Source organism: Podarcis liolepis, assembly GCF_965112155.1.
Source record: "Podarcis liolepis genome assembly, chromosome: 9".
NCBI lineage: Eukaryota > Metazoa > Chordata > Lepidosauria > Squamata > Lacertidae > Podarcis > Podarcis liolepis.
Window position 1 is genome coordinate 51643186 of NC_139564.1, and position 26865 is coordinate 51670050.

Here is a 26865-nt window from a genome sequence, read left to right on the forward strand (position 1 = left end):
TGTGTACGGAACCATTTTTGAGGACTTGCTATTTTCATTACAGTAGTGATAACTCTTGCCATTTAGCCAAAAGACTAGGCCCACAAGTTTGTTTGTAGTGTACGCATGGGAAGAAACATTGTTTGTTAAAAATGACTGGCCAACTCACCCACGCAAGTCTTACTTATATAAAATGCATGTGACTAGATCAGAATGCTTCATTGCTGAGCCCAGGGTTAAAATCCAGGTTGCATTCAAACTGTATTAGTGATCAAGAAAGCTTTTTATAACAGCTTGAGTCACATGATTGAAGGAAAGATATTTGAGCAGTGGTTTTGTCCTTTCCTGCTACTGTCTCCAAGGTATGAGTTAGAACTTGTCCCCGTAGCAGATGCTGGTTTAAAATAAATGTTTAAATAAGCATATCAGTCTTGTTCTCCAGCACATTTATTTTTAAAATGTTCTTGAAAACAAGAGCCACTTTTGTTCAAATACTTATATCCAGCTCCTCCAATAAGAAGTGATTTAATTTTTAAATTGGCAGGACATAATAGCAGCTCTGTGAATTGCTTCCATTTCTTTTGGTCTGAGAGGACTGTACTGGGCAATAATTCATTAGCTCTGAAGAGTCTGTAATTCAGTGCTCCATTGAGTGTGCTTTATGAACTCTCCTTGGCTGGCTATGGGAACAGCCAGAAACTGGGAGGAACTTTAGGGCTTGATCTCCTTACTGGAAATTTTGAAGGGGCTGAACAAACTGCTATTCTATTTCACCTGCAGCGCATGCTTTCTTCAAATGCTGTACAGTGGTACCTCGGGTTACATACGCTTCAGGTTACATACAGACTCCGCTAACCCAGAAATAGTACCTTGGGTTAAGAACTTTGCTTCAGGATGAGAACAGAAATTGTGCTCCAGCGGCACAGCAGCAGCAGGAGGCCCCATTAGCTAAAGTGATGCTTCAGGTTAAGAACAGTTTCAGGTTAAGAACTGACATCCAGAATGAATTAGAGTACTTAACCCCAGGTACCACTCTATTTGAAGAACAAATAACAACTCCATTAAACTATGTCAGAGATGGAAAGGCAAGGAAATGGATGAGAGATGTATTTGCAGGATGCGGGGCGGGTATTCAAAACGTATTTGTGGCTGTATAACTGGAGAAGGCAAAGTTTGCCTATCTGCAAACTGTTTTCTTAACTGAGAAAGAAACTGGAAATGCTGAAAAGGCAGCTTTATCTCTAAATTCAGGGAGCAGTCTGGTTGCAGCAGCAATAGCCTGTGACTTGCATGTTAATCATACTCTGCCTTTTTTGGGAGGCTCTAGAAAAATGAGGGAAATATCAAATGCACAAAACAGTGAGATGACAAAGGCAGTGTATTAGAGGGGCGTCTGCTGCTACTGTGCACAAGAGCCACTCCAACTCTACTCCTTTTTTTAATTTTCTGTCTCCTAAAATGCAAGGCAAGCTGTCTTGATAATCACTGGAATAAAGTTACACCAGGGGCAGCCTTCCAGATGCTATTTGGACAAAACATTGGCCATGCTGGCTAGGGATGATGTAAGTTGTAGTCCTACAGGATTTAGAGGCCAACCATGTGGGATACCCATCCTGGTTATACTTACAAGATCTATAGCTGCTTTTCTCCCTACCATTGTCTGAACACTTAAAAGGGCTCACAGTCTCCCATCTGTATGCAGAGAAATGTATGCAAGGCATTCACTGCCCTTGATAGTTCTGTTTGGTTGCTTATATCTTGCCTGGGTTTTCAGAAGACGCCCTAGTGAGCAGAAGTATGGAAGAAAAGCACCTCTTTCACCTTGAAGTTGAGCTGGAAAAAATCAGGAGTCATCTTATTGTTGATAGGATGTCTTGGCTGTCATGAATGATCGGTCTTTATTCTCTCTCCCCACCCCCACTGATAAAGACTGTCACAACTGAAGATGAAAAGTTACGCCAACTGCACTAATGCCATGATCTACAACAATAAACAACAGAAAATTTCAGATTCGTCCCCATTGTTACAGGACTAATTATCTGTTAATATCCAATGTCATATGTACTGGTGTCCATTATGAGTTTGTGAAATTTAATTCCATAGTTTAACATTGTCATTTTTGGAGTTTTGTTTGTTTGTCCTGAAGCCACTACTAATTAATTTCACCACCTGATCCCAAGTACCAGTGTTTTTGGGGAAGAAGGAGTGGGACAGAATAATTTATCCCACTTTGTTCAGTCAATGGAGCATATCAGGGTTGTTGTTGTTTTTGGTGCAGCAACAGCTCTTCATGCGCTGAACACATTTCTCCTGCCGCTTCGCTGAAGGGGCGCTGTGCAGAGAGGGAGATAATTTTTTTTCTTGTTCTCCCCCTCTAAAACAAGGTGTGTCCTATAGAGTGAAAAATACAATAACTTCTAGGTCATCTCAGATGAACCAACCACAAGAACAATTCATTCTGGTTGCCAGAAAGGAAGGAAGGGCAAACTACAGAAATAATAAGGAAATAATTATTTACTAAAATAATTTTAGAAAATAAGAGAGCAGTGGCAGAAAAAGTGCACTAAAGGGGAACAGAAAGCAACCGATGGAACATGATATGCTGGTGATCGTCAAGCACAAATAAAGAGGTACCAATTGCAACCAGTAGGAATGAGCGCGCTACTGCTAAAATAGACCATGACATACTTAATAATAATGTAAAGCCAAATGATTTGCAATATGGATAAGAGACTGGGTTTTAAATGAAATATTAAAACATTTAAAGTATGCTTACACTGCTTTTGAAAAAGAAGATCCTGTGAGTAATAGCTAACTTTTTAATTAGAAAAGGATCTAGGCTGCTACTTAGCTAATACAAATATTGAGTGTTTATCTTGGATTATGGCAAATTAAGGCCAAACCAGGTATGTTAGACATGTATTACAATGTTGAGCATGCCTCTTCAATTAGTTTTTCTGTTTAGTTTGGAGTTGCATAATTGAAGCATTTCTAAATAGTTATTTGGAGAGTTGTCCTTAATCACCTATTTTACTTCTGGAGTATTAGAAATTGTTGGGACACAACAAAGAAAGAAAGGTTTGCCTAGTTTGTCTAGCTTCTGTACTATCTCCCCCTTCTAAGGAAATAAAAAAAAATGTCCATTTTTCTATACATTTGATTTTAAACAATACTTCTTTTCTCACAAGCTTATACATTGTAGCTACATCCCACCCCCAAAATATATTCAGACAAGGGTGGAGGGGTTCCTCCCATAGGTTGAGATGCACATTCTAGCTGCAGTTAATACAGATGTAGAAGGGACTATTTTATTATCCACATTTCCTTTCAATTACTTTAAAAGAAGATTTAACTGATTATTTTAGGAATTTCATAACCAGTAATTTGTTTACTATTATCTAAAACATGACTGCATAAACATTTTGCGGCATTTCAAAAAGATTTGGTATCTTCAAATGTTTAACAGGGTAAGTAGACTGACCATTCGTGGTGTCCTGCCTCCCACTCTTGGACCAAAGACCCGAGTTCTCGGCTTGGGAAATTCCCCAAGTTTATTTTATAATTCAGAATGTGATTATTTCATCAGTTCAGGGTACAGGTTACAAAGTTCAACAGGTACATCGGCAGAGACTAAAATACATAGACAGGCATAACTTGACCCAGAACTTGATATGCCTCCCCTGCTCTACTTTTACAGGTGCAGAGTGCGGTCCATTGTGCATAGAATTGTAGAGTTGGAAGAAACACAGAGGATCAGGGCTTTTTTTTTTTTAAGGATAGAACAGAACTGAGTTCCAGCACCTCTCAGGTTGGTGCCATTGCCTTTATAAGAGAACAAGGGAGGCATTAATTGTGAGTTCCAGCACCTCTTTTTCTACTGCTGAGAATCATTTAATCCAGCCTCTGCAATGACAGCTCCAGCCCTGCCCTAGATGGTGTCACAGCACACATGCCACATGGCAGCAGAAACTGGGGGTGATACAATCTTTATAGCTATGCTATGTTAATTTTAACACACACACACACACACACACACACACACACACACACAGGCAGAGAGAAACTTGGCCTTGATTGAGGCCTAAACAAATACAGTGGTACCTCAGGTTACACACGCTTCAGGTTGCACACTCCGCTAACCCAGAAATAGTGCTTCAGGTTAAGAACTTTGCTTCAGGATGAGAACAGAAATTGTGCTCCGGCGGCGCGGTGTCAGCAGGAGGCCCCATTAGCTAAATTGGTGCTTCAGGTGAAGAACAGTTTCAGGTTAAGAACAGACCTCCGGAACAAATTAAGTACTTAACCCGAGGTGCCACTGTAGTTCGAACTTACTGATACATTCTTGTTCAGCAAGTTCACACCACAGGTTTTTTTCCTGGGAGTTATATTTTTGTAGAATGTGGCTTTCATGTAGGAAACAGAGTGTACTGAAAAACAGGAACATTCAACCACTGGTTTCTGAATGCTACCATTTTTGACATGTTTTCTGTGCATTTATTATTTTTGCATAGAGACTGATGTTTGCTTGCCAGATGTTGTTTTCGAGGATGAGCAGGTGAAATAATTCCTGAACATGTGGCTTCATTTGTGTGCTTGCATGACGGAGCTAGCATCTGATTCCTGGTGCAGGAATTAATCACCAGGTTTATATCACTATTGAAATCTCAACAATCTGGATTTACAGCTTCTTTAAATTAGTGGACTACGTGTGAGGACAAATTTGTCACCTGAGTCCCATGCCAGGGTGTATACTTGTCTAGGATTAACGATATATAACCTTGTGACCTCCAAATATTTTGGATTACAACTCCCATCATTTCTGACCCAATGTTGGGCACGTTGGGTGGGGTTAATGGGAGTTGTGGTTCAAAACAGCAAGGTTGGGGCAGGCTGTGCTAGGCTGTGTGTGGGTATCAGGCTGTAGTCAGCTGCACCTATCAGTTTGGCTTTGTTGATCTCTTTCATTACTTCACTGGCTGGTTTGAAGAACGCATACAACAAATAGTTTAGGTGTGAGGCTCCTGTCCAAAGAATAAGGGCAAATGCAACTGCATCATAGGACTTAGCCATTCTGTTGTGCGTTATGGGTGGTCGCTGGAGCTGTGGAGTTGTGCACACTGTTTTCCAGTATAAGATGGTGATTAAGAGGTCGTTGTGTGGTTGCACAGTAGTACCCAGAAAGTGAACCAGACACTTAGACTGATCTAGGTGCAAGCAGTCAAGTCCTAGTGGAATTTCTCAAGATCCTCCTTCATATATGCAGTGTACAAAAACACACCTTAGCAGGTCAAGGAAAGGACTGGAATGCTGGATCTAAAACATTTTAGCTGGAAGAAAGCATTTAACTAATGAAAAGTTGATGAAACCTCAACAGGTTGCATTCAGCAGAAGTCAGCAGAAGAAGGGCCATCCAGGAAGCTTATAGGTTTCTCTCTCTGTCTACTCTTTCTCATGCAGATAAAGCAAACTGACCTACACCCTGACATCTCCAGCTGTTGGGCTGCATAATGTCAATATTTACTATGTAACACACTGGCTTTTACAGGTCACTGATAGTGATTTGGCAACCTTTGCTTGCTTGCTCTGGTTTCTTCCCTGGGTGTTTCCAGTGCATCCACTTCTAACACAGGGATTGCCAAAGTTTGGGTGTTCAGGGAAGAACCGGCCCGCCAATGGGGTGGGGTGAAGCATCTGTCTCAAGTAGTGGAAGCACAAGAGGCGGTGCCTCCCCCCCCCTGCTTCCGCTGCCTTGCAGAGTATTCTACCCTCTCACCAAGGGTGGACAGAGAAGATGAGTAGGGACACCTTAAGGAATCCCCTGGCTCTTGCCAATATCAGTGAGATCTGGGGCATTCTTGCACACAGTGTTTCTATTCATCTTCCCATGGGCAGACAAGACAAGAAGAAATGCATGCAATTTGGCAAGAGCCAGGCCATCCCAGTGATGGTGGCAGTGTGGTGGAATGGCAACAGTGGAAGTTGGTAAGGAGCAGGATGTCATACCGTAATTCCTGTTTCTCCACCTAAGGCCCACCCTTGCTTTGGATAAAGGTGTGGCAGTAGCCAATCAACAAGACATTGTGCAAAGTATAATTAATACTAATCCTTTCACTGTAATGCAGGTTGGTCAGTATTTTTATTTCAATCTTCATTGTTGAGAAACTGAGGTAAAGATCACAAACAATCCATTAAATGGATTTCAGAGCATGATGTGTGTAACCAAGAGTTGCTGACACTGAGCAGGACTCTGTGTCCCCACTTTTGACCCAGCTAGCTCCACCCATTGGCTGGTCAGCTCCTCAGGTACCATAGGAATGGTAGGCTTCGGAGGGCACTGCTGGTTCTCCCTTCCTCTCTGAGATGCCTGGGAGCGCTGGGATGGGTTACTCATCTGAGTCACTACCCAGTCTGCTTCCGCTCCCCACCTTGGAGTCATCTTCCTCTTCTGAGCACGCATGTCATTCCTGCGCTGTCCAAGTTGGTGCCACAGCACCCATGACACATAGCAGCTGAAAATGGGGATAATACCATCTTATGGCTACCCAATGTAACTTTTAATACATGAAGAGGGAGTGAGAAGGACTGAACGGGTTCAGAAGCATGGATGTATCCAAGACTTCCTGGATCTGGGCACACTCTGCTGGCTTTTTGGATCTAGGGCGAAGGTTACATTCTGTCCCAACTGTTTACATATGTAGGTATTTCTAAGTTACACTGCAGTGTTTTGAGCCCCATGAAACCTTTGGACAGATAAGATTTCTTAACTATGATCATAACAACATTGCCACGTTTTCTTTCATAAAGGTCAAGTTCTGTCCAGTTATATGTTTTGTTGAATACCAAGGCACTGTGAAATGTCATAAGAGACAGCAGACTAGCAGATAGCACTCATATGTTAAAGAATTATTTTAATCACTCTTGAGGCCTCAAGAATTTCCAGTACAGTGGTACCTTGGGTTAAGAACTTAATTCATTCTGGAGGTGAGGTCCGTTCTTAACCTGAAACTGTTTTTAACCTGAGGTACCAATTTAGCTAATTGGCCCCTCGCTGCTGCCACACGATTTCTGTTTTCATCCCGAAGCAAAGTTCTTAACATGAGGTACTATATATGGGTTGGCGGAGTCTGTAACCTGAAGCGTCTGTAACCTTAAGCGTCTGTAACCCAAGGTACCACTGTATAAAGAAATGTACACTCTTCATTCCCCCCCCCACCCAATCCTGCCACTGCAAATCCTCCTAAATATTGTCAAGCTTTATTGTCCTGTAGGGGTGTGTAACACCTCCAGTTCAGAGACCTGATTGAGCCCCCCTTAAGCAAATTTTCTGGACTCCCACGGCTTTTTGTAGAAGCAGCAAAAGGACAATACTGTGATGCACAGTCCAGCACCCTGATGAGAATACAGATCACCTCCTCCCTGGTCATCAGATCGATCATGTGATCAGAGGAATGATTCCCCCCCCTCCCCTGGTGCTGTCCACAGCAGAGAAAGCTGCTTACTTCTGTTTCTATCCCCACTCTCTCTGTGGGTGGCATACAGCCCTTGAAGGCTGGGGCCAAGTGTGAATGTGGCCATTGGCAAAAGCAAGGTTAGCGACCCCTTCACTGAGGAAGTCAGAGAGTGCTGGAAATTATTAATGAGAGGCTGCCTATTTTCCTTTTTGTGGTGGTGGTGGTTTTTTGTTGTTGTTTAGTCATTTAGTTGTGTCTGACTCTTCGTGACCCCATGGACCAGAGCACGCCAGGCACTCCTGTCTTCCACTGCCTCCCGCAGTTTGGTCAAACTCATGTTGGTAGCTTTGAGAACACTATCCAGCCATCTCGTCCACTGTCGTTCCCTTCTCCTTGTGCCCGCCATCTTTCCCAACATCAGGGTCATTTCCAAGGAGTCTTCTCTTCTCATGAGGTGGCCAAAGTATTGGAGTCTCAGCTTCACGATCTGTCCTTCCAGGGAGCACTCAGGGCTGATTTCCTTCAGAATGGAGAGGTTTGATCTTCTTGCAGTCCACGGGACTCTCAAAAGTCTCCTCCAGCACCATAATTCAAAAGCATCCATTCTTCGGCGATCAGCCGGTGGTGGTTTAGGCTAGCAGTTTAAATGGTTCCTTTGCACGGTTGTTTGCATTGCTAATTCAAAGCCAAAGCTTGCACTCCGGCTGGGTGAAATGTGTTTGCTTAATGCTCAGGGTGTTTTACAAAGCAAAAGCCCTGCAGTCAGAAGAAAGCATGTCTGAGTTTAATGGAGGGGACTCCCAGGAAACTCACGCTCCTTCTACAGGGTATTGTGCTCCTTACCGCTGCCTTGAGGACCTTGATTATAAAAACGTCCACATTTCCCACTAGGTCACAAGCGACCAGGTCTTTAAGAGCCTGCTGGTCCAGGCCAATGATGACCCACCCTGTCCAGCATCCTGAATGAATTTGCCTAATTTGCCATCCGGGTTGGTGTCATATGAAAGAGGAAGTAAAACTTCTCTCTCGATCCATTTCCTCAGGCCTGGCGTGACTTCAGACCTCCCCCCAGGTCGCCTCTTGCTCGCGTTTTCGCTCGGCTACCGAGCCCCAGGACGGCAACCCTTCTCCACCCCCGTGACTCTCTTCCTCCCCGCCCCCGCCTGCCCTCTTTGACTGGAGGCGGAGGCCATCGCGCCCCGCTTCTCCCTCCCGTGCCCTCCTTCTCCCCTCTCGCAGTCCTGCCCCTCGCCGGCTCCGCCTCCTCCTCTCGCCCCGGGGCTTCTTTTCTCAGCAAAACGTTCCGCTCCCGAAGCAGAGCGACGCCGTCCGCGCTCGGCGACGATGGACTTTTGGGCGATGGCTCCGGAGGGCGCGCGGCTCTTCTCCTGGGCGCTTGCCCTGCTCGCCGCGCTCGCCACGCTGCTGGCTGTCTGGGTCGCCCGCTTGGTGCTCGATCATTACTGGAAATACAAGGAGCTGAAGCCCATCCCGGGGATCAGTCCCTGGTACCCGCTCCTGGGCAACGCGCTGCTCTTTGAACGCGGTGGGGAAGGTAAAGGCCGACGGGGGGAGGGAGGGGGCGGGAAGCGGCTGCAAAGCTTGGCAAGAGTTTTCCGAGGGAGAAAACGAAAGTAGCCTGGTTTCTCAAGGTTTGGAAAGAAGCGTCTGTCGATCGTAACTTGTATACTAAAAGCGGCGAACAATACACAAGGGAGCGGCGCTTCCTAGGATAGGCACAGAAAAGATACAGGCGCTGTATCTTTCCTTGTATCTCTTAATTTCAGTAAGGTGAGATGCCCCACAGTCATGTTCTTGTTTGAGGTGTGGCTGAGATGCAGCCATCCATCTTTTTACTGCAAATGTGTGAGTTTATGCTTTCCCGGAAAGGCTGGTTTTTACTTTAATATTCTTTAAACTTTTCTCTTGTATTCCACGCTGCACTTGTGAACAGGGGTGCCAACTTGAATAAAATATTGGGAGGGCCCAGGTAAGCCCAGCCTTACATAATCGATCAAAAGATAAGGTGTGCACGCATCATTCAAATGGCAATGCCCACCAACTTGGGGGGGTGCCCCCTCTAATAATTTATTGGGGGTATCCTAATAAGTCTCCGGGCTTCTCTTCCAAAACTAGGCAGGGAGGATGAGGATAAGGGGGAAAGTAGAGGGAGTTTCCTCTGCCTGTCATTGGCTCTGACTCCAACTACAGTTGGGTTCCCCGCCTTCTGCCCCACCAGCCCCAGTGAGAACTAACCTAGTGCACTGGCTGTCTCTTAACTGTGTATTGGAACGCAGCTTTCTTAGAGGCCTCTCAGGCATTGTTCTTGAACAGAGAATTGCAACAGGAGAAGAAAGTGCATGGAGTTTGGCCTCACCATCCTGGATTAGAACATCACCAGCACTCCACGCCACATGCTTGAAGTGGTAGGAGATTTTGTTTGCCTGGGTTCCACCATAACAAGCAACCTCTCCACTGACCATGAGCTGGACAAGCATATTGGCAAGGCAGCTATGTCAACGGCACACCTCTCCCAGAGGTTACTGGAGAATGTGATGCTAATGTCTAAGACCAATATGAAGGTCTACCAGGCTTGCATGTTGAGCACACTGCTTTGTGGAAGGTAGTCGTAGGCAGCTTACAGCTGCCAGGAGTGATGCCTCAATGCCTTCCACATGCGTTGCATCAGGAATATTTTGGGAGTCACATGGAAGGACAGAGTCTCAAACAAAGATGTGCTCTCCCAGGCCCATGTTCCCAGCATGTTTGCACTCCTGTCTCTGTCGACTTGGTCATGTCCACAGAATGGAAGATGGCAGGACCCCCAAGAATCTGCTCTACAGACACCCAGCCCATTGGCAGACCAACTCTGTGTTACAAACGTGACGTGAAGACTGGCAGCATCAACCCCATTGTGTTGGGATCTCTTGTAGATGATTGCAGTGTCTGGAGACAGACAGTCATGTCATGCATTCACAGCAGTGACCAGAGGAGGAATAGCTGCTGGGAGGAGCACAGAGAGGAGAAATGCCACGTTGCACCTGAAGCAGCAAAATCAGATGCCTTCATCTATCTTGCCTGCAATAAAACATGCCCCTCCTGTATTGGTCTCTACAACCACAGCAGGTGCTGTAATTCTCCAACGGTTTGACTTTACCCCCGAAGGCGCACAGTTACATTGTCTCCCAAGACGGACAGATGCCAGGAGAGAGAGAAAGTATCATCAACATCCCCCTGTGTACTGGCCCCAATGAAAATGGGGCTGCTGCGTTCAACTTCCCCTCTTATGTTTTGGTCTCATTTACTGTACCTCAACATTCTTGCACCTTGGTTTTCCTAAATTGAGTGGATATGTCTTAAAGGACGTTCTCAGTACAGTGAGTTGAATGCATTAAAAATGTTCCCTATGGTAAGGAACCTGCATGCCTGAAGCTTTTTTTTTATTATTTGAGGAAGTCAGGGATGTTGTGGACAAGGCTGGTGCCTAGAAAGGGGCATTGGGAAAGGGAGCTGATATGTATATAGCTTCAAGCCCCCTATTCATGTTGAGATCCCTTCTTCAAACATAGAACCTGCAAAGGGCTTAGGAGCAAGTTCAACTGAATGCTGTTTTACTTAAAAATAAGCACTGCAGTTTCCAAAATAGTTACATGAAATCTCCTAGGTGAATCAAAGTGTTTCCAAACAAAGTGTGTTAAGAGCATGTTACATAAAGTAGCTACATTAAGAGCAGGAAATCAAATACTTTAAGTATCTATCTTGGGAATTGAGTAAATTGGTATGGTTAGAATTTTTTAGAAGTATTATTATCCAACTCTCAAATAAGGTGTTCTTTTATACATTCTTTGCCTCCTGAGCAATTCTGCAATGCTGAATATTCTGCCTACCGTAGTAGACATATTTTTTTTGACAACTACCAAACTTAAAAATGTGAACTGCTGCTGTTCTTCTGTGTATACAAAATGTGGCATTCTTTTGTCACATTTGCCACAATGTATGAATTCTTTTTCCAGGCTTGGAAAATGTCATTTAATTGTTTGGTTGCTGAATCTGAAGAGAACTCACTGAGCCCAGTCTTGATGGTCCGCCAATCCATCATTTTCGCTTTCTCCAGTTTCTTTAATAAGGGCTAGCCTGACTGTGAAGTGCCAGTCAAAATCCCCCTCTCCACTTACCCAACCGGAGTGCCAGCTGTTGCTCTTGGGCCTGAAACTTTGTTTTGCAACACCCACATTCTGTGAAATAAATTATCTGCTGTTTGCATAAACAGAAAACATTGATCATGTAAAACACCATACAATGAAGGGGTTTCAGCCTCTGTTTCAACTGAATCAGCTTTAGCAAAATCGTTTACAAACGGTGAATACTCCGTTATAGGATGGGGACTGTATTTGCAGAGGTGCAGATGTATCTTCTCCTATCATGGCTGGATCAGCTGGCCAGTTATATAGACTTTCATTAGAAGAATATATGACAGGACCTCTTTGCTGGGCTACAACATCTCCTGCCTCAGCTATTGCACTCACGTCATTGTAAAGGACTAAGGGTGTCTGTTCTATTCAGGACAGATCTATTACTTCTTGAGCCACCTGATTTGCTGTTGCTTCTGGGTCCCTTTCTTCAATTACATGGTCACAGTGATCAAATAAGGATTATTTTATATGCTGTGCCAGAGTGGGGCCCACTACCCACTAACAATGGGGAGCCTCTTTATATGGAATCACCCATGAAGAGGGGTTATTTATATGGTTAAGATGAGTTGTAAGCAAATGTAAATGTGCTCTTATACTTTCTGATGTTTACTAGAACTGATTGAGCGTGCTACATGAATTTAAACTTGATGTGCAAGTGGGAGGTTGGAAGGAGACCCTTGTCTCTTGCAATCTGAATTTAGGAAGAGGGGCCTCCTGCTAAGTGGCTGTTGATCTTTGCTTAGAGTAGGTGCTATTCTCGTGAGAACAAGTAGCATAGAGGTGGGATATTGAATTTCTTATTTTCATACCTGATGCATTTCCTTCCTCCCAACCCAGCTTTCTTTAAACAGTTGATCGATTACACTGCGTTGTTATGGAATACTCCACTGCTACAGCTCTGGGTAGGACCACTGCCCTTTATTATCTTATATCATCCAGAAACCGTAGAGGTGAGTCTCTCATTCTTAGTCTTTACTACAGGTCTGGAGAACTCCTACCCACCAAAGGCCACATTCCCTTGGGAATAATCTGCCAAGGGGTGCATGCATGCCTGTGGTGGGTGGGGCTGAAGAGGATGGTGAATAGGGCCAAAGTGGGAGCAGAGCCACCCCATTCTCTCATGTACCATCCATTCACACGCATTGCACAAGCATGTACCTTGGTCATCCATCCTCTATTCTCGCATACGCTTCTCACTCCATCCTTCTACTCTCTTGTTAATTTGCATATTCTCTCTCTCTCTCTCTCTCTCTCTCTCTCTGACACATACACCCCTTCCCATTTTCTCTCTTCCCCTCTTTGCCCCTCATCTCCCCATGGGGCAATTGGACTTAGGAAAACAAGTTTCCCTTAGTCCCCGATCCCACCCCCAAGGTTTGTTTTCCTAGGGTGGATGTGTGTAATTTCACCCCCCCAAAGGGTAGGGGAAGGATGCATGGGAAGCGTTAACTTTTTCCTCCACAGCTGCTGCACCTCTCTGAAAATTGCCTTCCACACTGCAATCAGGCTTAGAAAAAATTGTTTGGTGTGGATGGGAGGTAGCCCTCCCAGGCCTAATTCCATCATTGGGACAGGATGTGGATCACAGTATGTGATCCTGCTGCACGGTGCTTTTATTCTAGAAAAAAATAGGTGCCGGTACTCACCATGAAGTTGTTACAGTAAGTGTCACACTTGTTAACAGCAACGACAAAGAGGTGACAGTGCTGCTTACCCTTGAATAAAGGTAAAGGGACCCCCGACCATTAGGCCCAGTCGTGGCCGACTCTGGGGTTGTGGCGCTCATCTTGCTTTATTGGCAGAGGGAGCCGGCGTACAGCTTCTGGGTAATGTGGCCAGCATGACTAAGCCGCTTCTGGCGAACCAGAGTAGTGCACGGAAATGCCGTTTACCTTCCCATCTGGTACCTATTTATCTACTTGCACTTTGATGTGCTTTCGAACTGCTAGGTTGGCAGGAGCAGGGACCAAGCAATGGGAGCTCACACCGTCGTGGGGATTCAAACCGCCGACCTTCTGATCGGCAAGTCCTAGGCTCTGTGGTTTAACCCACAGCGCCACCCATGTCCCTCTTACCCTTGAATACCTCCTGTAAAAAAAGAGGAATGCTGCTGCACCTTTGAAATAAACCACCCCCTTCATAAAGCAGTCTGAATGAGAACTCAGTCAGCTGCCTTTCATTGGAGAAGGTAACCTAAAAACTCTGTTCGTCTTCCAAGGCGGGTTTGCTCAGCATGTCCCCATGAAGATAAACGTAACCCAACAGCCATAGCGTTGCCATTTTACCAGGTGCTTTATATACCTCTCCATCTTTTACCCGGAAATAAGTTCCATTGTTTCTAATGGAGCTTGCTCAGTAGTGGGTATCTGTTTAGGTTCATCTGCTGTCCTATGCACACTTACCTGGGAGAAAGCTTGAATGGACCGTTTGGAACTTACTTCTGAAAAGACTCAGATGCAATTGCATATTAAAGGCACCAGTCCTCTGAATTCTTACCTGGGAGTAAGTCCTGTGGAAGTTGCTAGGACTTAATTCTTAATAAATACAATCAGTGTTACTGGATCCAGTCTTGGATCCTGCTAAATTGGAAGCACTTCTGCAACCCAAGAACAGGAGTGAGATAAATTGCTTATGTAAAGCTTGAGCTGTACAAAGCCTTGAACTTCATTTTGTACTATCAGCGCGAAGATTGTTTTTAATGCAGATATTCTGTTAATGATCCACTAGTCTGAAAACATCAGCAGAGTGCTGTTATCTTTGTTCAGTTGTTGTTGTTTTAAGTAAATCCTATTATAGTGATATGCATTTTCCATTATATCTGTTTGGATGTATTTTTTTACATGTGGAGGTGGAGGGTTTTTTCCTTGGCGGGATTTTGACAATGGCAGCTGCTAAAGGGATTAAAAAGAATTCCACCTGCCAGATTCAAGGAGTGACTGGGTGTAAGGTTTCTACCACTTATGCTGGACAAAAGGATTGTCTGTGGGCAGATACTGTTGAACTATTAGAATGGGATTAAACTAGGCAGGGCTGCCTGGATTTGATTTCCTGAGAGGAAGATTAGAATTCTAGAAGCTGCTAAGAGTGTTTTATGGGTGGTGTAAGACGACAGCCCATCCTAGAAGGATTTTATCTGTCCAGCGACAGGTTTAAAGTGTGAAGTTAAGAAGGATCTTAAATACTTCATTACCAATCTGATGCCAGGACCTACCACACCGTCAGGGCATAATCAAGCTCTGGAATCTAAAGAGAAAGCAAAGGAGCTGCTAAGACTGCTAAATCAACAGCCGTCACTTTGAACTCAACTAGAATATATTTTAGATAGCAAAGGCAGCATTGAACAGATAGCATTGGAGGGCAAAGTCAAGAATTTACATTTTTTAATCTCTTCTGTTGGCAGGTTGTATTGAGTAGCTCTAAGCATATTACAAAATCCGATCCTTACAAGTTTCTGCATCCTTGGCTGGGCACAGGGCTTCTGACGAGGTAAGGAAAATACACCCCTGGAACATGGGTGCGCAGTGTACCCCTTTGTCGCACCCCTTGGAACACAGTGTAGCTGGTGTGTCCACTACTGGTTGAGCTGTTAGTCCTCCTCAACACATTCTACTTCCAACTCCACGTGTCCACCTCCTCATGCCCTATTGAATATGTGAAAAGGGCTCCTCATCGTGCACAAAGGTATTCACTGCAGGTGGGAGGCCCCTTTCAGATGCTGTGCTGAATATGGACTTTGGAGACAGGGCTTCGGCTGCAGTCCTGCTCCATTTTCCTCCTGTTTAGTAACTGTGCTAACTCATTTTAACAAATTTTTTTTTTGGGGTGGGGAGGATGGCCAGCTGGGGGCAAGGAGGAATAGAGTGAACTGAAGCATTGCATGCTGCAATGTTTTGTTCCAACTTCTGCTTGAAGGCATTAATGCATTTTGAGACTTGTGTGCATTTTGAGACTTGTTTGTGTAGAGAAAAATAATATTTAAGTTTCTGTTTTGCAGCACTGGGGGCAAATGGCGGTCCCGAAGGAAAATGTTAACGCCCACCTTCCATTTCACCATTTTAGAAGATTTCCTTGAAGTGATGAATGAACAAGCCAATATCCTTGTTCAGAAACTTGAAACGCATGTGGACAAGGAGCCGTTTGATTGCTTTTTCTACATCACATTGTGTGCCCTTGACGTAATCTGTGGTAAGTGCTGTGGTTGCTGTCAAAGTGTTGCAATAAATGAGGTTTAAACATTCCTGCTCAATTTCTGGAAGAATTGAGCAGAAGTGTTGTTTTCCAGTGTTAATAGCTTGTTATTCATTTAAATGCAGATTCAGTGATCCACGGTGGAGAACACCAGTGGTTTTGAACCTGTGTGCCATGGCACCCCGGGGTGCCTTGAATGATGGTCAGGGGTACTGCAGGCAACACTGGCCTCCGTCCATCTTTTCTTCCCCTCTGATGCCCTCTCACGTCTCTGCCTCCCAAAGGCTTGTGTGGCTGTTGGTTACAGCTGCCCTGGCTACAAGTTCCCCAGGCAAATGGTGCCTCTGGGGCTGCCCAGGTATACTTCCCAGGCCCCTGTGGGGCAGTGTGAGAAGGCACCTCTCTTTGGAATGGGGTGGGGGGCGGCTCAGAGACCAGGGGTGGGAGCTGCAGGAGGGGAGAGAGAAGGCTGAGGGAACGTTCCACAAGGGAGGGTGTTTGAAAAAGTGTGAGAGGCTGCCAGCTCTGCAAGCAAGGGATCACATAACTGGGCTCCTGAACCCCACAGGGGTGCCACAGAAAGAATGTAGTTGGTCAAGGGAGCCGTGGACTCAAAAAGGTTGGAAACCTCTGATCTACACTGATAGAGAAGGGAAATAGTTCATTGTCAAATTGTAGTCAAATTGAATCACTGTTGATTTGTAGTCAGTCCGAATGCAGGTCAGGACAGGGACACAAGAACACATACTATGGGACCAAAAGGGAATCCCAGGAGACAATGACCACAGGTGTGGTATTACAGTGGTGCCTCGCAAGACGAAAATAATTCATTCCGCGAGTCTTTTCGTCTTGCGATGTTTTTCGTCTTGCGATGTTTTTCGTCTTGCGAAGCACGGTCCGTCGCAACTGCGCCTCTTCAAGCGGCTTTAAAAAAAAAAACGCAAGACGTTTTCGTCTTGCGAAGCAAGCCCATAGGGAAATTCGTCTAGCGAAGCAACGCAAAAACGGAAAACCCTTTCGTCTAGCGAGTTTTTCGTCTTGCGAGGCATTCGTCTTGCGGGGCACCACTGTAGTACAATAGTACTACAATTTGACCATATGGTTCAGTGCTTTCATGCAGGGCACCTTGGGTTCATATCCTGGCATCCCCAGATGAGTCTAGGAAATACTTCTCTCTGAAACCTGGGAAGTCAGTGTAGACAGCATTGAGCTCGATGGGCCAGTGTGTGACTCGAAGTAAGGTCTCCCTTTTCTGTCCTGTTCTTGGTTTGTAGGAGCATGATTCTTTGATTGAGTTCTTTCTCTCCTGTCCCTAGAAACGGCTATGGGCAAGAACATAGGAGCACAACACAATAAGGATTCCGAGTATGTCCGAGCTGTCTACAGGTAGGTGTCAATGTGATCTCCTTTCTAGAAGCAGGGATGGTGAACCAGTGGCCTGTCAGAAATCAGAGATGCTGGTAGCTGGAGTCGAACAGCATCAGGAGGGCCCCAGGTTCCCCGTCTCTGCAGCAGAGCCTTAATCCATAAAAGCTTTTACTGGGGGCTACACGGAAAAAATGTCTTTTTCCTCTACCATGCAGATAGCCTTCTGCACGATAAATTTCCAAAGGCCTGCTTTGTGTGATCTTCCCCTGCCCCTCATTGGAGCTGAATAGCACAATTCAGGGCCTCTATGTGGGTTGAATGCTCACATAGAAGCTGCATTCAAACTGCATCTTTGCAGTGGAGGAGCAGGGCACTGCTGTGGCTGTATGTCCCAAACTGGGCTCTGTTTTACATGTGAATCACTTTTCTCTGCATCTCTACATGTCACTCTGATTTGCTCAGCCTACTAGCAAAAAATTGGGCTCTTTCATGCACTTTATGGTACTTTCCTAGAAATATATCCAGCATTGTTGCTTGTTACCCTAGGATGAGCGATCTGATTCACCACAGACAGAAGTCTCCCTGGCTCTGGCCTAACCTTCTATACCTCATGTTCCAAGAAGGGAGAGAACATTACAGGAGCCTAAAGATACTTCACACCTTTACTGATAATGTAAGCTGCTATATTTTCCTTACTATTGCCTGTAGTTTGTTTGATTCCCTTCATTCATTCATCCATCTATCGCAGTTTAACAGTGCACTGACCCAGCGCATCACTTATTTCAGGGGACAACCGTCGCATTATTTGGCATTGCAGGGAGTGCACACATTGGATTATGCAACCTGAAAAATAAACAGCTTTTTTGTTTGGCTATCTAAGGTTATTGCAGAAAAAGCTCGTGAATTAAAAAACCAGGAGCGACAAAAAAGCAATGCTGTCAGCAATGGTGATCAAAGCAAGCGCAAAGTCAGGAGGGCTTTTCTTGATATGCTTCTGAATGCCACCGATGACGATGGGAAGAAGTTGAGCTACCTGGACATCCGAGAGGAAGTGGATACATTCATGTTTGAGGTATAGAATGCCCAGTGCCGGTTTAGGTTGCAGAACTCTACCCATTTACCCAAGAGTAAACCCCATAGAGCTCATTGAACCTTGTATGAGGATTGCATTGTAAGTGACTTCCAGAACTCAGGAAATCTCCGGTTTGAATCTTTTTCCTAGCTGGATGTAGACAACTCAGTCTCATTTAGGCCAGTAACTACAGTATGGGGATAATAATTCTGACCACAGGTGGTCATTTCAAAGAGAAATGAGGACCTTCAAGCCTGTGGGCCAAATCCTGTCCATGCAAACCCCTCTGTCAGGGGTTCATGACTCTCCAAACAATGCCCCTTACCAGTCCTGCTTTGCACCCTGTTGCAGTATTTTTGTGGATGCCAGTGCGGTGTAGTGGTTAAGAGCGGTAGTCTCATAATCTGGGGAACCGGGTTCACTTCCCCGCTCCTCCACATGCAGCTGCTGGGTGACCTTGGGCCAGTCACACTTCTCTGAAGTCTCTCAGCCCCACTCACCTCACAGAGTGTTTGTTGTGGGGGAGGAAGGGAAAGGAGAATGTTAGCCGCTTTGAGACTCCTTAAAGGGAGTGAAAGGCAGGATATCAAATCCAAACTCCTCTTCTTCGTCTTCTTCTTCTTCTTCTTCTTCTTCTTCGGGCTTACAAGAGCAATTTTTCTAGCTCCCACTCCCAGTTGTGGAACTCTATCCACTAGGAGTATTTGTTCATGCCTCTTCGACTATTCATCTTTCAGCAACCTAGGGAAGACAATTTTGTACAGAGGACTTTCTGTTGATTTTGGTATGGCTGGTTGACTTCTTCATCTCCTCCTACACCCACCCTTCATTGTAAAGTCCCAGGGCAGTTTATATCTAAAAAGGGATAATACAGCACATTACAGCAAATAAACCAACCTCATCCCATGCAACCCAATAGATACATATAAACAAACCAGTTTATATGTATACCAGTTGGAATGTAAAGGTAAAGGTAAAGGGACCTAATATTAGGTCCAGTCGTGACCGACTCTGTGGTTGCGGCGTTCATATCGCTTTATTGGCTGAGGGAGCCGGCGTACAGCTTCTGGGTCATGTGGCCAGCATGACTAAGCCACTTCTGGCGAACCAGAGCAGCACACGGAAACGCTGTTTACCTTCCTGCCGGAGCGGTACATATTTATCTACTTGCGCTTTGACATGCTTTCGAACAGCTAGGTTGGCAGGAGCAGGGACCAAGCAATGGGAGCTCACCCCGTCACGGGAATTCGTACCGCCGACCTTCTGATCGGCAAGTCCTAGGATCTGTGGTTTAACCCACAGCGCCACCCAGTTGGAATTTAGGGGGGTCCTAATGATAATAGCTCATCAGTTGAATGTCCAAGGCAAGAGGTGCATCTTCAGTGGCTACCTCACATGGAAACATCTGATGCACCTCTGCAGAGAGAGAGTTTTGGGGCCATGACAGAGAAGGCTCTGCTATGCTGCTTCTGGGCTTTGTTTTGTTTTCTGGCTTGTAATTATTTTATGTGTTCTGATTGTTTTTTGAGTGTTAGCTATGTTGAGGACTAATTTTTTAAGTGGAAGGACAGGATATAAATAAAATTAGGTGACACCCTAGAAGCAAAGTTGCAGTGTATGTGTTGTTGTTGTATTAGCCAATCTGACTGGGTTGCCCCAGCCTTTCTAGGCAGCTACCAACAAAATATTAAAAACACAATAAAACATAGCTAGGTAGGCATATCAACCATTCTGAGAAGACCTTTTCAGATATGGGAATGACTTAGGAGTGTCAGTCTGCCTTTGGCACATGGGTAGTGACCAGAGCTAGAAGAATCCCTGGCATCTGCTGTTGCCTATACACTTAAATTTTTGAAATATTCACTCTTGTGTATGTGGCTGGTGTCTTAGAAGTTTAGATTTGTGCAAAACCAAAGGTTGTGGGTGCTAGAGGATTTGAAATATTTTGTTCAGGTCCTGGAAAGGGCCAGCAGCTGAGATTTCTTTTGTGTGTGTGATAAAACGTTAGACATTTAATTCTTTCTTCCAAGGGTCATGATACTACCGCTGCTGCCATGAATTGGTGCATTTACTTGCTTGGGTGTGATCCAGAAGTCCAAAGAAAAGTTCACCGTGAACTGGATGAAATTTTTGGTGAGTTTTCCTTTCCTCTGGGAGTGAACCTGGGCAAATGTAGTATACAGGTGTTTATCTAAGTAAATGCTCATAAATGTCACATAATTCCTCTAACACAGAGATGGGGAACCTCTGGGCCACAAGTGCAGATCCCAGTTTGGCCCATGATGCTGTTTTCACCAAACCAGACCCACCTGCCCCACACCTGATGTCCTTTGTGACTTTGAGACTGGAGCTGAGGTGGATGTGGTTACAAGAGGACAACTGGCATCTTAAAGGGTGAATGACCACTGGGATTAACTGTCCTAAGGCATTCCCAAGCATGCAAGGGGTTTCTCCATCGGTGGCCGTCAGCTGAACAACAATGTCTGCTGAGGAAAAAAGTCTGGTTGCAAAAGTGGTTTGGATCCAAAGCACATTTGCAAGTAGACCTCAAAGGGGATTCCTGTAACTGCCATTGCAGTTGATTGCAGGTTACAGCAAGCTCTTGTGAATTCTGAAAGGTGGGCAGCCCCACCCAAATTGACCAGTGGTGAGGTGGTAAGAAGATTAAGGGTCTGCCCCCCTGGTCGGATCCAGTTCCCCATCCCTGTTCTAAATCAGGTTGGGAAACTATGGTCCTGCAGACTTTCCTAGAACTCCAGTTCCCTTCAACCTCAGCCAGAAGGTCCTCTCCAGCTCCAAACATTACACCTTTTAGGTATTGGCTGCACTGTCTTGGCCTGCACATCAAAGGCTCCCAGATAACATTCTGCAGGTTCAATCTTTGATGCATTGCATCCTGTCACTTTACTGGACAATGATGCTGCACTGCTTTAACTCTCTTAAAAGGGACCACCTAGGAAAGAATTGAAGCTTAAAACAAAAATATGGTTTTTATTTTGCTGGCTAAGGAGAGTTATGAATGCTTGGAAGTGCTGTCCTCTAGTGGCCTCAGAGGCTAGCAATGTCTTCTGCTGACAAAAAAGCTATTCTGGAGTCAGGAGCCAGACCTCATGCTTTTTTGTGCTGTGGTCTTTGCAGCTCTAGTGTGATCAGACCTTATGCCAACAAAAAGGAAGCCCTGATGAGCTGGTTCTAAGCATAAGCACAGAAATGATTTATGGCGGTTAGTGGGTTAGACCCCACAATGCCTCCTGCTCCACCATAATTTAAAATAGGTGTCTGAATAACACACGTTTATTCTCAGGCGACTCCGATCGTTATGTTACCATGGACGATTTGAAGCAACTACGGTATCTGGATTGTGTTATTAAAGAAGCTCTTCGCCTCTTTCCTTCTGTTCCATTTTTTGCCCGTACACTGAGTGAGGAATGTTACATAAGTAAGTAATTCAGGTTGGTTAATGCTTTGATGCACTGTGACTATAAGCTTAGTACTATTGGGGGTGCTTCTGGAAGAAGAGACTAACAAATATCTCTTCTTCTTTGGCAGGAGGGTTTAAGGCACCAAAAGGGGTTGATGTCATAATTGTGCCCTATGCACTGCATAGAGACCCTGAAGTCTTCCCAGACCCTGAGGAATTCAGACCTGAGCGATTTTTCCCTGAGAACGCGGCTGGACGGCACCCATATGCATATGTGCCTTTCTCTGCTGGGCCCAGGAATTGTATTGGTATGTATGAGAATAAAGAAAATCTCTATCTCTTCAGAACTCCAGAGCACAGTATGCTTCCATTACTGATCTTTCAAAGGGAGATTTTTGTCATAGTACAGTGGTGCCTCAGGTTACCGACTCTTCACGCTAAAGATGCTTCGGGTTACAGACTCCACTAACCCAGAAGTAGTACCTTGGGTTAAGAACTTTGCTTCAAGATGAGAACAGAAATCGCGTGGTGGGAGGCCCCATTAGCTAAAGTGGTACCTCAGGTTAAGAACAGTTTCAGGTTAGGAACGGACCTCCAGAACGAATTAAGTTCTTAACCCAAGGTACCACTGTACTTAGAGCAAGGCCTACAAATGTATTGTTGTTGTCAGGACTGGCCCTAGCTTTAGACAACCTGAGGTAATTGCCTCAGGCAGACAGTCCTAGAGGATGGCAAATCGGTGCCCTTTGACCAGCTGTGGTCCTGCTATTGCCCAGTGAGGCCTTCCACCTTCTCCATTGCTCTAGAAAGGAAAAGGGGGCGGGTAATGAGTCAGTAGCAGAAGCTGTCTAAAGGGGATGATTATCCAACAGCAAAGCTGAAAGATTATGCAATCTACTAAAGCCCAGCAACACTGCACATCTAAAGCAATTATTACACCATCTTAAATGGTGATGGCTTCTCCCAAAGAATCCTGGGAGCTGTACTTTGTTAAGGAGTCTAAGAGTTGTTAGGAAACCTCTGTTTCCACCAGAGAGCTATAGTTCCAAGTTCCCTAGGCAGAGCGACAAATTGTTAAACCACTCTTGAGAACAGTAAGTGACTGAAGTGAATGTACCTGAGTTTAAGTTATATGAATGGAGATTATGTCTATCCATAAGGAAGAACAGTAAGAGCTGTTTGGCAGTGGAACAGACTCCCCACAAGAGGGAGTGGAATTGTCTTCCTTGGAGTTTCGTTTTTTAGCAGAGATTGGATGGCCTTCTGTCATGGATGCTTTAGTTGACATCCCTGCATTGCAGGGGGTTGGACTCGATGACGATCAGGGTCCCTTCCAACTCTACAATTCTATGATTTTATGATGCTAAACCTCTTCAAGCATTTCACACACTCCTTCCAGTGGCTTTATATACACCCCCCCATACTACCTTCTTGGTATTTTTGAGTAAACATCTGAATAATTATAGAAAAGTGTTTAATAATTCTTAAATTAATTTGACAGCCTGACCTCAGTGTCATGTGGCAATAATACTACTACTACTACTAATAATAAAATTATTTATACCCCGCCCACCCTGGGCGGCTTCCAACAGAATATTAAAAATGTGCTAAAACATCATAATAAATACATATTATTGCTCTAGTTAACTCTATCTTGTCTTCACTTTCCAATGTATAGCACAGTTGTACCTGGATCTAAAGGTTATTTCTACACTATTAATCCACCCCTTCCAGTTTTTCACTCACTCCCGCCAGTGGCTGTAAATCCATCACCATCTGTATAAGTATAGAAAAGTGTTCAATTATTTTTAATGAAACTGACCTCAGTGTCACATGGCTCATACTGAATAATAATAAATATGTACAATATTACAGTGGCACCTCGGGTTAAGAACTTAATTCATTCTGGAGGTACGTTCTTAACCTGAAATTGTTCTAAACCTGAGACAATACTTTAGCTAAGGGGGCCTCCTGCTGCCGCTGTGCCGCCGCTGCACATTTTCTGTTCTCATCCTGAAGCAAAGTTCTTAACCTGAGATACTATTTCTGGGTTAGTGGAGTCTGTAACCTGAAGCGGCTGTAACCTGAGGTACCACTGTATTTCTCTGGCTAATTGTATCTTGTCATTGCTTTGCAACCCCTCTGCAGGTCAGCGCTTTGCACAGATGGAAGAAAAGGCTATTTTAGCCACCATTCTACGGCGCTTTTGTGTTAAAAGTACACAGCAACGCGATCAACTCGGCCCTGTAGGAGAACTGATTCTTCGTCCAAATAAAGGCATCTGGATTCAGTTGAAAAGGAGATCGTCTTCTGGCTCTTAAAATAAGAAACACTGCATTTGGACTACTTGAGAAGAAACACTTGATTTTCACAGCAGGACATTTCAGACTGCCCAACCCTACTAGGACTTCTTTTTGTTAACCAAAATTCTGCTGTTGCCTTTAAAAAAGTCAGCAACTGCAATGCAGAAAGTGATGCTTGTTCAATTGATGGGATATTCCAAATGACTTTGTAATTCTTACGCTTCGACCTAGGTTGCACTAGCTGATTTTTCTTATCCTAAAGAAAATGAGCAATTTGTTTTATTCTTTAAAACTCCTTTATTCATTATTTATGCACATAAGTAGGGAAATATAGATACTGAAGTATATATTTTAAGGATGTATGACTATAATAATAAAAATTGAAAGTATGAATGAAATTACTCCTGAGCACCAGAGCAATCTTTTCTTATTGGCTGTCATGGACTAAGATGGGATTAGGACCGCCTAGTACTCAAAGGCTTCACAGAAACATTTAACTAAAGAAGCTCAAGATTTGACATTAGTGAAAAACTATCAACTTATTTATTTATTGAACAGTGATTATAAGTTATTAATTTTGTCCAAAATATTAAGAACGGTTTTACAGGTTCTCAATCATCATAATCAATGTGGATTTCTGCCTAAAAGATAATGCCAGAAATGTGTTTGATATTTTGGAATATCTGAATTTTCATAATGAGAGGCAAGCTGTTTTGGTATTTTTGGATGCAGAGAAAGCCTTTGAAATGGGTATTTTTGTTTTGTTTAGAGTATTGCAAGATATGAACTTTGGAGATAACTTTATTAAATGGGTAAAATCGATTTATACTTCCAGATAGTCTAGATAAATGTTAATGGGGACCTGATAAAAACCCTTTGAGACACAGAAGGGGACAAGGCAAGGGTGTCCATTTCCCTTGCTACTTTTCATCCTGGTCTTGGAAGTCTTGCTTAGAGACATTAGATAAGATGAGAGAATTATGGGAGTAAAGATAAGAAAAGAAACTTATAATGATGACTTCATGTAATAATACTAATAATATATTTATACCCTGCCCATCTGGCTGGGTTTCCCCAGCCACTGTGGGTGGCTCCCAGCAGAATTAAAAGCAAAATAAAACAATAAAAACTTCCCTAAACAAGGCTGCCTTCAGATGTCTTCAAGTGTCATGTTAGTTTTGGAAAATCTGCGACAGGGAATGAAAATTCTCATGGTTGAGCTAAATGAATTTGGTATGTTAGCAGACTTTTAGGTTACTCACCAGAAAATGAAAATATTGACAAGGAACATGTCAACAGAAGATCAGAAGGTTTTGATGAAGAAGAAAGGGTTTCAAATTGGGGGTTGAGTAAAATATTTGGGTATTACTATGACAAATATGAATTGTATGTTGTTTCAAAATAATTATGTTAAGACATGGACTGAAATAAAAAAAAGACAGGTCAAGATGGGAGCTGATAAAATTGTCATTGAGTAGAATCTCAGTGATAAAGATGAATGTTTTGCCTAGAATGAGGTTTTTATTTCAAAATTTTTGACTAATGATTTATCATTTAAACAATGGCAAAAAGTTTTTATTTGTTTTTATGGCACAGGAAGAAACCACGGGTTAAAATTAAAGTACAGTGGTACCTTGGAAGTCAAACGGAATCTGTTCTGGAAATCCGTTCGACTTCCAAAATGTTTGGAAACCAAGGCACAGCTTCCGATTGGCTGCAGAAAGTTTGGGAGCCAAAACATTTGAGTCGCAAAGCGTTGGTCAACCAAGGTAGGACTGTATTGCAAGATGCAAAGGAAAGGGGAGGATTAGGCATACCTGACTTGAATTTGTGTTTTGCCACTTGTTGCTTAGTATGGATAAAGTATTGGGTGACACTGAAAAATAAAACACACTTGGAACTGGGGGGACATGATTTAACGTTGATTGGCATGGGTATTTGTGGTATGATAAACTTAATGTGGATCTCAAAAATCACTTCATTAAATGTGCCGTATTAAGAATCTGGAATAGATATGAATCTAGGTTCTGTACAAATACACCTTCATGGATTTCACCACAATAAGCTTCTTAAATAATAATAATAAAAATAAATAAATAAATAAATAAATAAATAAATAAATAAATAAATAAATAAATATATTTTTTAATATCCTGCCCTCCCCAGCCAAAGCCGGGCTCAGAGCGACTAACAACAGTAAAAGTAACACAGTTTACATAAAATCACAATCTATTAAATGCAATACATTATAAAATCAATTCAGAATCAAAGTAATGGCAACTATTGGGCTAGAATTCTATGAGGATTACCAAAGGAGGGGGTCAGACTGTACCTTGGCCAAAGGCCTGGTGGAACAGCTCTGTCTTCCAGGCCCTGCGGAAAGTTATCAAGTTCCGCAGGGCCGTAGTCTCTTGTGACAGAGCGTTCCACCAGATCGGGGCCACAGCCAAAAAAGCCCTGGCTCTGGTTGAGGCCAGCCTAACCTCCCTGTGGCCTGGGACCTCCAAGATGTTTTTGTATGAAGACCACAAAGTCCTCCGTGGGACATACCACGTACGGAGTCTCACCGCAGTATTCTGCACCCGCTGGGAGTTTCTGGGTCAGTCTCAAGGGCAGCCCTACGTAGAGTGAGTTACAATAATCAAGTCTGGAGGTGACCGTCACGTGGATCACAGTGGCTAGGTCAGGGCAAGAGAGGTAAGGAGCCAACTGCTTAGCTTGGCGGAGATGAAAAAACACCGCCTTTATTATAGCTGCAATCTGCACCTCCGTGGAAAGGGAGGTGTGGAAGATTACACCCAAACTCTTAACGGACGGTGCTGGCACTAATTGCACCCCCGCAAGAGATGGGAGTTGCCCCCCAATCCCTTATCGTCCCGACCCAGCCAAA

General features: G+C 44.1%; 1 protein-coding gene across 1 annotated transcript; it reads left to right on the forward strand.

Annotated features, from left to right (window-relative positions):
- The first annotated feature begins 8691 nt into the window (after positions 1-8691).
- On the forward strand, positions 8692-24383 carry LOC310686323 (cytochrome P450 4V2-like). Its single transcript, XM_083460001.1, has 11 exons — positions 8692-8985; positions 12461-12573; positions 15024-15109; positions 15618-15808; positions 17128-17197; positions 17726-17852; positions 18060-18251; positions 20282-20384; positions 21556-21690; positions 21801-21980; positions 23821-24383. The coding sequence occupies exons 1-11, from the start codon at positions 8775-8777 to the stop codon at positions 23991-23993; spliced, it is 1581 nt and encodes a 526-aa protein (XP_083316127.1). The 5' UTR covers positions 8692-8774; the 3' UTR covers positions 23994-24383.
- Positions 24384-26865: the final 2482 nt, after the last annotated feature.

What these genes read in the sequence shown, in the direction of transcription:
- LOC310686323 (XM_083460001.1), top strand. Translation starts at nt 8,775, where the DNA reads ATGGACTTTTGGGCGATGGCTCCGGAGGGCGCGCGGCTCTTCTCCTGG. An exon ending in ATCATCCAGAAACCGTAGAG is followed by an intron (nt 12,574 to 15,023) that starts GTGAGTCTCTCA and finishes TTCTGTTGGCAG; the next exon opens with GTTGTATTGAGTAGCTCTAA. An exon ending in TGGATACATTCATGTTTGAG is followed by an intron (nt 18,252 to 20,281) that starts GTATAGAATGCC and finishes CTTTCTTCCAAG; the next exon opens with GGTCATGATACTACCGCTGC.